This window comes from Manis javanica, chromosome 15 (assembly GCF_040802235.1).
Source record: "Manis javanica isolate MJ-LG chromosome 15, MJ_LKY, whole genome shotgun sequence".
NCBI classification, from domain to species: domain Eukaryota; kingdom Metazoa; phylum Chordata; class Mammalia; order Pholidota; family Manidae; genus Manis; species Manis javanica.
The window spans coordinates 58,638,965-58,650,116 of NC_133170.1; the positions used below are offsets into that span (position 1 = coordinate 58,638,965).

The 11,152-nt window shown below is 41.1% G+C and overlaps 1 protein-coding gene across 3 annotated transcripts in view; it reads right to left on the reverse strand.

Moving 5' to 3' along the window:
* Positions 1–11,152, reverse strand: part of TRANK1 (tetratricopeptide repeat and ankyrin repeat containing 1) — an 85,771-nt gene that overhangs the window by 25,298 nt on the left and 49,321 nt on the right. For all 3 annotated transcript variants that reach the window (XM_073223776.1, XM_073223778.1, XM_073223777.1), the window contains 2 exons: positions 9,781–9,980; positions 9,344–9,481 (listed from right to left, as the gene is read on the reverse strand). In XM_073223776.1, coding sequence (XP_073079877.1) covers positions 9,344–9,481; positions 9,781–9,980 — 338 coding nt within the window. The remainder of the gene's footprint in view (positions 1–9,343; positions 9,482–9,780; positions 9,981–11,152) is intronic.

An 11,152-nucleotide genomic window follows, 5' to 3' on the forward strand; every position in this document is an offset into this window, starting at 1 on the left:
TGACCTCGGACAGCTTGTTTTGTCTCTTCTATGTCTCACTTCCCTGCTCTGTAAAATGGGAATGATAGAACTACCCAGGTTTGCTAGGAAAATAAAAAATGATCAACATCAAGTGTCTAATACAATGCTTGATAAACAGTTGATATTTTAGCTATTTTTTCCCTTTACTTAAACTCAAACCACAAAAACACAGTGACTGTGTAGACCAGGGATGGAAACCATATTTCTCTAAAGGGCAGGGTAATAAATATTTCGGGCTTTGTGGGCGAACCGGCCTCACATCTACTCAACTCTGTTATTGTAGTATGAGAGCAGTCATAGTTAATATGTAAATGGCCTGGTTCCAATAAAACCTTATTTTTCAGCACGAAAATTGAATTTAATATAATATTCATGTGCCACAGATTATTATTTTCCTTTTGAATTTTTAAAATCACTTAAAAATGTAAAAACTAGGGGGATTCGGATTAAAGATGGTGGCGTGAGAGGAGAGACAGAGGCTTCCTCCTAAAACTGGATACAATTAGAAAATTTAATTGGTGCAACTAATCCTGAGAGAGCAACAGAAAAGAGGACACATCAGACCACACACACCTGGAGAAAAGAGCAGACCTCAGCGAACCGGGTAACGTACCAGAGCTGTGGCTCCGCAGGACCCGAGCCCCTCCCCAACCCCAGCTCACCGGCGGGAGGAAGAGAAATGGAGCAGGGAGGGAGAGGAAGGTCTGGGACTGCTGAATACCTAGCTCCAGAGATCTGCTCTGGGAGCACAAACCTACATTTCATGGTGCTTTCTTGAGACTCGCACGACTACTGGGTTGGAAAGTTAATACAGGCAGAGTTCCTGGGGAGACTGGGATTCCGGCTGCTTGTGGAAAGCAGGGATCCATATCTGGCTGCTCTGGGACAAAAACTTATACCTGTGTGCCCGGCCCACTGGCTCAGGCAGTGGAGACAGGCACAGCAGCCAGGAGGTGGGAAACAGCTCTTTCCTACCCCAAGTACCGCTCCCCTGCGACCCCCGACATTGCTTCAGGGGCTCAGCAGTTCCAAAACAGAGCTTCTGGACACTAGAGGGCGCCATATACAAACATGAAACGCCAAAGGAACTTTGTCCAGAGTAAAATTGTTAATACAACTCCCAAGAAAGATTTAAATGATATGGACCTCATGACTCTTCCTGAAAGGGAGTTCAAAATAAAAATCATCAACATCCTAATGGAGGTACAGAAAGACATCCAAGAACTCAGGAATGAATTCAGGTCAGAGATCCAATCGTTAAAGAACACGATGAAGGGTATTAAAAGCAGGTTGGATACGGTGGAGGAGACAATAAATGAAATAGAAACTAGAGAAGAGGAATACAAAGAAGCTGAGGCACAGAGAGAAAAAAGGATCTCTAAAAATGAAAGAATATTGAGAGAACTGTGTGACCAATCCAAGCAGAACAATATTCGCATTATAGGGATACCAGAAGAAGAAGAGAAAGAGAAAGGGATAGAAGGTGTCTTTGAGGAGGTAGTTGCTGAAAACTTCCCCAATCTGGGGAAGGAGATAGTCTCTCAGGCCATGGAGATCCACAGATCCCCCTACACAAGGGACCCAAAGAAGACAACACCAAGACACATAGTAATTAAAATGGGAAAGATCAAGGGTAAGGACAGACTGTTAAAAGCAGCCAGAGGCAGAAATAAGATCACATACAAAGGAAAGCCCATCAGACTAACATCAGACTTCTCAGCAGAAACCTTACAGGCCAGAAGGGAGTGGCATGATGTACTTAATGCCATGAAGCAGAAGGGCCTGGAACCAAGATTACTTTATCCCGCAAGATTATCATTTAAATTTGAAGGGGGGATTAAACAATTTCCAGATAAGCAAAAGCTGAGAGAGTTTACCTCCCACAAACCATCTCTGCAGTCTATTTTGGAGGGACTGCTATAGATGGAAGTGTTCCTAGGGTTGATAGCTGTCACCAGAGGTAGTAAAATCACAGTAGGGAGGGTGGAGCAGCTGCTTGTGAGGCAAATGCAAAATTAAATTGACTATCCCCAAAGTCAATCAAGGGATAGAGAAAAAGTATAGAATTTGATACCTAATATATAAAGAATGAAGGAGGAAGAAAAAGGAGGAGAAATAGAAAAGAACCTTTAGATTGTGTTTGTAACAGCATACTAAGTAAGTTAAGTTAGACTCTTAGATAGTAAGGAAAGTAAACTGGAACCTTTGGTAACCATGAATCTAAAGCCTGAAATGGCAATAAGTACATACCTATCAATAATCACCCTAAATGTAAATGGACTGAATGCACCAATCAAAAGACACAGAGTCACTGAATGGATAAAAAAAGAAGACCCATCTATATGCTGCTTACAAGAGACTCACCTCAAATCCAAAGACATGCACAGACTAAAAGTCAAGGGATGGAAAAAGATATTTCATGCAAACAAAAGGGAGAAAAAAGCAGGTATTGCAGTACTAGTATCAGACAAAATGGACTTCAAAACAAAGAAAGTAACAAGAGATAAAGAAGGACATTACATAATGATAAAGGGCTCAGTCCAACAAGAGGATATAACCATTATAAATATATATGCACCCAACACAGGAGCACCAGAATATGTGAAACAAATACTAACAGAACTAAAGGAGGAAATAGACTGCAATGCATTCATTTTAGGAGACTTCAACACACCATTCACTCCAAAGGACAGATCCACCAGACCGAAAATAAGTAAGGACACAGAGGCACTGAACAACACACTAGAACAGATGGACCTAATAGACATCTATAGAACTCTACATCCAAAAGCAACAGGATACACATTCTTCTCAAGTGCACATGGAACATTCTCCAGAATAGACCACAAACTAGGCCACAAAAACAGCCTCAGTAAATTCAAAAAGACTGAAATCCTACCAACCAACTTTTCAGACCACAAAGGTGTAAAACTAGAAATAAATTGTACCAAGAAAGCAAAAAGGCTCACAAATACATGGAGGCTTAACAACACACTTCTAAATAGTCAATGGATCAATGACCAAATTAAAATGGAGATTCAGAAATATATGGAAATAAATGACAACAATAACACAAAGCCCCAACTTCTGTGAGACACAGCGAAGGCAGTCTTAAGAGGAAAGTATATAGCAATCCAGGCATATTTAAAGAAGGAAGAACAATCCCAAATGAATAGTCTAATGTCACAATTATCAAAATTGGAAAAAGAAGAACAAATGAGGCCTAAAGTCAGCAGAAGGAGGGACATAATAAAGATCAGAGAAGAAATGAACAAAATTGAGAAGAATAAAACAATAGAAAAAATCATTGAAGCCAAGAGCTGGTTCTTTGAGAAAATAAACAAAATAGATAAGCCTCTAGCCAGACTTATTAAGAGGAAAAGAGAGTCAACACACATCAACACAATCAGAAATGAGAAAGGAAACATCACGACAGACCCAACAGAAATACAAAGAATTATTAGAGACTACTATGAAAACCTATATGCTAAGAAGCTAGAAAACCTAGAAGAAATGGACAACTTCCTACAAAAATACAACCTTCCAAGACTGACCAAGGAAGAAACACAAAATCTAAACAAACCAATTACCAGCAAAGAAATTGAAGCAGTAATCAAAAAACTACCCAAGAAAAAAAAACCCTGGGCCAGATGGATTTACCTCGGAATTTTATCAGACATACAGAGAAGATATAATACCCATTCTCCTTAAAGTTTTCCAAAAAATAGAAGAGGAGGGAATACTCCCAAACTCATTCTATGAAGCCAACATCACCCTAATACCAAAACCAGGCAACAACCCCACCAAAAAAGAAAATTGCAGACCAATATCCCTGATGAATGTAGATGCAAAAATACTCAATAAAATATTAGCAAACAGAATTCAAAAATATATCAAAAGGATCATACACCACGACCAAGTGGGATTCATCCCAGGGATGCAAGGATGGTACAACATTCGAAAATCCATCAACATCATCCACCACATCAACAAAAAGAAAGACAAAAACCACATGATCATCTCCATAGATGCTAAAAAAGCATTCGACAGAATTCAACATCCATTCATGATAAAAACTCTCAGCAAAATGGGTATAGAGGGCAAGTACCTCAACATAATAAAGGCCATATACGATAAACCCACAGCCAACATCATACTGAACAGTGAGAAGCTGAAAGCTTTTCCTCTGAGATCGGGAACTAGACAGGGATGCCCACTCTCCCCACTGTTATTCAACATAATACTGGAGGTCCTAGCCATGGCAATTAGACAAAACAAAGAAATACAAGGAATCCAGATTGGCAAAGAAGAAGTTGAACTGTCACTATTTGCAGATGACATGATATTGTACATAAAAAACCCAAAAGACTCCACTCCAAAACTACTAGAACTGATATCGGAATACAGCAAAGTTGCAGGATACAAAATTAACACACAGAAATCTGTGGCTTTCCTATACACTAACGATGAGCCAATAGAAAGAGAAATCAGGAAAACAATTCCATTCACAATTGCATCAAAAAGAATAAAATACCTAGGAATAAACCTAACCAAAGAAGTGAAAGACCTATACCCTGAAAACTATAAGACACTGTTAAGAGAAATTAAAGAGGACACTAACAAATGGAAACTCATCCCATGCTCTTAGCTAGGAAGAATTAATATTGTCAAAAAGGCCATCCTGCTCAAAACAATACACAGATTTGATGCAATCCCTATCAAATTACCAACAACATTCTTCAACGAACTGGAACAAATAGTTCAAAAATTCATATGGAAACACCAAAGACCCCAAATAGCCAAAGCAATCCTGAAAAAGAAGAATAAAGTGGCGGGGATCTCACTCCCCAACTTCAAGCTCTACTACAAAGCCATAGTAATCAAGACAATTTGGTACTGGCACAAGAACAGAGCCACAGACCAGTGGAACAGATTAGAGACTCCAGAAATTAACCCAAACATATATGGTCAATTAATATTCAATAAAGGAGCTATGGACATACAATGGGGAAATGACAGTCTCTTCAACAGATGGTGCTGGCAAAACTGGACAGCTACATGTAAGAGAATGAAACTGGACCACTGTCTAACCCCATACACAAAAGTAAATTCAAAATGGATCAAAGACCTGAATGTAAGTCATGAAACCATAAAACTCTTAGAAAAAAACATAGGCAAAAATCTCTTGGACATGAACATTAGTGACTTCTTCATGAATATATCTCCCCAGTCAAGGAAAACAAAAGCAAAAATGAACAAGTGGGACTATATCAAGCTGAAAAACTTCTATACAGCAAAGGACACCATCAATAGAACAAAAAAGTACCCTACAGTATGGGAGAATATTTTCATAAATGACAGATCCAATAAAGGCTTGACATTCAAAATATATAAAGAGCTCACGTACCTCAACAAACAAAAAGCAAATAATCCAATTAAAAAATGGGCAGAGGAGCTGAACAGTTTTCCAAACAAGAAACTCAGATGGCCAACAGACACATGAAAAGATGCTCCACATCGCTAGTTATCAGAGAAATGCAAATTAAAACCACAGTGAGATATCACCTCACACCAGTAAGGATGGCTACCATCCAAAAGACAAACAACAACAAATACTGGCAAGGTTGCGGAGAAAGGGGAACCCTCCTACACTGCTGGTGCGAATGTAAATTAGTTCAACCATTGTGGAAAGCAATATGGAGGTTCCTCAAAATGCTCAAAATAGACTTACCATTTGACCCAGGAATTCCACTTCTAGGAATTTACCCTAAGGTTGCAGCACTCCAGTTTGAAAAAGACAGATGCACCCCTATGTTTATCGCAGCACTAGTTACAATAGCCAAGAAATGGAAGCAACCTAAGTGTCCATCAGTAGATGAATGGATAAAGAAGATGTGGTACATATACACAGTGGAATATTATTCAGCCATAAGAAGAAAACAAATCCTACAATTTGCAACAACATGGATGGAGCTAGAGGGTATTATGCTCAGTGAAATAAACCAAGCAGAGAAAGACAAATACCAAATGATCTCACTCATCTGTGGAGTATAAGAACAAAAGAAAAACTGAAGGAACAAAACAGCAGCAGAATCACAGAACCCAAGAATGGACAAAGAGTTACCAAAGGGAAAGAGACTGGGGAGAATGGGAGGGTAGTGAGGGATAAGGGTGGGGAAGAAGAAAGGGGGTATAATGATTAGCAAAAAAAAAAAAAAAAAGTAAAAACTATTCTTAGCCCACAGGCCACACAAAAATCAGCATTGGGCTGGATGCCCAGTGCTGGGGTTATGGTTTGCAGACCTCAGTGAAGCTAAAGCGCCCAGATTACATGCAGTATTTAGAGTGCAGAATTCCTGTGAAATCTCACATTTCACACCTTCCATGTCTTGTGAGAGTAGCTAGTTAGCTCCCCTAGCCTTAGCTTCTTTATGTATAAAATGGTGCTGCTTAACAACCTATGTATCTCTTCAAGGATGATGAAAACCAGTGGGTGCAGTTCAGGACCTCCTTTAATTACCATAAATATTGGACTAAATGGTTTAAACCCCATTAAATAAGAACAGTTATGTTACTAACCCATTAGGGAATTCATCCTCAGGCTCTGAAAAGAGAGGTGAATCATCAAATCATTTAAGTAGTTGGAAGTTAAAAACTACTTCAGGATGTATTTATGACTATCCTTTTTGTAAAGCTGTTTATATAACCCAATGTTTTGTGAAGGAAAGTAGGCAAAAGACACAGGTGCTTGACACCTAAGAGGCTCTCCTGGCAGATGGCTTGAGGTGCAGACCGGCTGGTCTTGGAAGGGATCATGAAGCACATTGTATTTTTCAACTGCTGAATGAGAAGTGATGCCTGCATGACCAACCTGACTCCACAAATAAAACACATTTCAATTCCAAGACAGAGCCTTTTAAGAGTGAGTATACATATTTGTGGCAAGAATACGGGCCTACAGTACTTCTGGCAATAAAGGAAGAAGCATTTACAAGTCTTCTAGCTTCTTCTATTAGGATGAATAATTGTGAAGGAGAAAGGCTTAGCTCCTAATAGTAAGGCTACCCTTGTGGACCTATTTTTTAAGTTAGTTAAGCAACCCATAAAAGTTGTGATTTCCGAAGTCCCTACTGTTTATTCATACAGGAAAGTGCAGAAAAGGACTCCCACTGGGGCAGAGTATGAAGGGTGAGAACCCGCCACAGCCCCATAAGAGAAAAGTTAGAAAGTGTTGAAAAAAAAAAACACACACACAATTCAATGGAGTGAAGTTGAAGATCTAACTGTCTAACTGGCTTTATTAAACAATTTATGAATCAGGCAGCTCCCATCTAGCAAGTAGAGGGGAGCTCCACTAAGCTGCAGAGAGGAGAGGTTTTTAAAGGCAGAAAGAGGACATTTAAAAAAAGGAATGCATTGTTTAGGCAAGACTGCCCTCCTGGGGCAGGGGGAGAGGAGGAGCTCTCAAGGGACAAGATCCTAGTGCTGACCAGGAAATGCCAGTTTGGCTGGCTAAAGCTTACATTCCTGAGGGGGTTAAAACTGCAGTTAGACTGGGTATTAAATCTTGGTTTACTGATGTGGAGCCTTAACTTAAATCACTCCATTTTGGGCCTGTGGTTTCCTTTTTAACAGGAGTGCCTAGAAGAAGTATTGCCCTCCCACAAATGAGGCAAAATCCTAGAAGAACTTGGTGTGACCATTCACTGGGCCCTTTCCTCTCCCGGAAGATGGCCCTGGGACCTTGTGGTTGAAAAGTAACAGTAAATCCTCCAAAGAGAAGCATCACAAACCAGGACCCAAGTAACCACCCCCCACCACCACCATCACTAAAAGCCGCCTTAGCCACTTACCCCCCAAAAAAGCCCACATGAGCAGCCAGACTCCGGGTGACTGGGAATTTATGAGACCCCTGTCTTTTCCCTGCTTTGATTAAAGTATTTCCTCTCATTTGCAAATGAGCCTTTTTTGGTCTTGAGGTTGTAAATGATAAGCTCAGGATGTACTCTGTGGCCGGGAATGCACAATTACACTTCCTGGTATTGGGAAGCACCATGTTAGCATTCCCTGTAGAAGTCTTAGTGTGTATCCAGGATGAAGTGCATGTTACCAAAAGATTCATTTTGTGATTGTTTTAATTTCATGAAACTAACGGAGCCTCAGTCTCAGGATAGGGTCAAATATCTAGGCCTTTGCCATTTCCAGGATCAAGGTGAGGCGGAACAACTGGATTTTTCTTTTGAAAGTAGAATCAACCACAAGTTACAGATCCTTAAGTCCAGAGTTCCTTCAGCTTCTTACTTGCACAAGTATACAACTGGGAATTAATAAAGGGCAGGAGTAACAAAGTCTTACCCCTTCCTCTTTTAGGAGAGCCTCAGTTCAACCATGACCAATGGATGTAGTATGAGAAAAAAAGCTAGTCCTCAGCAATTAAAAATGGTCCCAGGGTAAATGAGAGTGCATCGAATTTTATTAGCAAAAGTCAATAAAAGGGAATGCACTTCAGGTATGGTAATGATAAACCCATCATGGAAGGTTCTGGAAGCCGACTTGCATGCTGGGCTTTCAAAGGGATACAGTGTAAAGATCATGCAATTTAGAACTCAAAGCATCTGAGTTCGTCTCCAGGCTCTGCCACTTACATTGTAACTATGGGCAATTTACTTAATTTCCATGACCTTCAGCTTTAGCTATAGAGCAAGGGCCATAAAAATACATACATCCTCAGAGGGCTGGTGAAAGGTGAAGTGAGACAAAGCATTCAAAAGTACTTAGAAACCCCTCAGGCACCCATAGCAGTATTAGCTATAGGAATTATCAAGAAAAACATATTTTTCAAAAGACCAGAAATAAAACTTAAGGATTCCACTTAAAGGGTCAGCTCTGGGGCATATTCTAAGGTATCAAAGCTAACACCTTCCATGGACTGAGTGTGCCCAGCTCTGTCCTCATAGGGTGGACCCTCTGCTAGCCCTGCCTCATTCATAAGGCTCTCCTTAGAGTGCACTCCAACCCCAGCATCCTCAGGAGTCAAGGATAACAGCAGCCAGTGAAAACCGGAAGCTTGCAATTGGGTACCAGGTATTCAGAAGAAGGTGAATGCAAAAGAGCGGGAGTGGCAGGCGTGGGGAGAGCCAGCCCAGGACATACTGTGAGACAGCCCAGAGCCAGTGTCACACCCACATCCAGACACACAAAGCCTCATGCAACTGGACAACACTCCAAACAGAAACAGGCACCTGGACAAGCCCACTGCTACTTGGCTCCAAGTTCTTTCCCAGATTGGAAGTGCTGCGTGAAGAGCATTCGTATGACATACCTCTGAGTCAGTAAAAAAGTTGTAAAGGAGGACATCATCAAACTCTAAGCCTTTTGCTTCATAAATTGTTAACACAAGCGCTAACCCCAGCTCTTCTGGAATTTTCTCCTTTGCCATTTCATTAGCTACAAGGATTACCTGGGGGAAAAAGAGGTGGAAAAGAAAAAATATCACATTCTACAAAGAGAAATCTGGTTAAGCTCGGTCTATTTCTATGGGAGACAGGTAACCTCTTTAAAGAGAAGTGGTCTGCATAGACTTGCTCAGCGAGGCTATTGGAATTATTCAAGCAATTAGTCACCGACCCATCTCTGAAACTTATCCATCCTGGGAAAGGGGCTATTGAATTCTGTCCTGTGGAATAATTCAGCCTCTCAAACCTTTCTTCATTTGCAAACTGCCTTTTATTTCCAAACATTCGATCCCAGGAAACTCACCTGGTGAGCTCCAAATTCAATGGGCTGGGTTTTCCTCTTGTTCCCTCGTAGCAAAATTGCCAAGTCACTTACACTACAAGACTCCAGGACAATTGGTTTGGGACCATCAAAGAGGCCAGAATCCCTTGGAAGACGATCAAAAGATTCTGGGAAATAGAACTGAAGTAAGTCCACCACTCCAGATGCCAGGTTGAGGATTCCTGGAATAAAACAGAAAACACATATCTGTTAAAAACATGACAACATGGCTGGGTTTTTGTGTTTTCGTGATTCTGTTTTTATTTGGGTTTTGCCCTTTCCCTGAAGAACAGTTTTGGCCCTGAAGGTAGGTATAATTCCCAATTTCCAGTTCCCACTAGATAATCACTTTGGCTCCGAGTCGTATTACTCTGGGTAGGATGGAGGCAGAGAGGCGTCGCTCTGCTAAGGTTTGTGGGCTCTCATTCCAGACCTATATGGATATTAGAGGAAATCACCTCACAAAGAAAAGTCAAGGCAGAAATGTAATCTAAGCAGGACTACAGAATGCTCATATAGGAGCCGACACAGATGAGGAAGTGGGAAGTACCCTGTCCCCTCTCACTGGTGCTTAGAGCACTGGAGATAGCATTGCATGGTAACAGCATGCTGGCTGTTAGGGGTACAACCCAGGCCCCCCTCGCCCATCACCCTTTTCTTCCCGGTCATACCCAGCTGGGAGGGGGCCACACCAAAGAGAGCTGGGGAAAGGAGTCTCCCAAGAGCTCTCTCCCTGGACCCATTTTCTTGTCTAGGCTCTGAAGGAGCTTTGACAGTGATGCTTCTGAAATTCTACAACAGACACCTTCATAAAAATCATTCTGCTTAATCCTCCCAACAGCCCAGTGAGACAGACCAGACAATCCCACTTTTACAAACAGGGTCTCTGAGGGAAGAAGGTAGTAAACATGACAAGTGATAGAATTTGAAGCTGGATAGAACATAGATCATCCTAGGTCTCCCCACCCAGGGGCCATGTGCCCTGCGCCTAACACCAGATAGTATGTTCCTGGTAGAAGACCATGAAATGGGAAAAGAAGACAAAAACTGCTCTTCAGTGCAGAAAGATACAAAAATCAAAAAGGCAGACTGTTCAGCAAGATTTTTAGATACCAGATCAACACACAAGACCCAACAGCATTCTTCTAGACCAGCAGTAACTCATCAGAAAGCATGACAAAAGAGAAAAAGGCACCATGATAGTAACATAAAGTATAAGGCACCAGGCACAAATCTAACAGCTGTGTAAATGTTGAGGGGAATCGTAAAATACTATGGAAACCATAAAAGAAAACCTGAATAGAGAAATGTGCCAAGGTCATGGTTTGGAAGTCCCAGTAATATAAAATGTGAA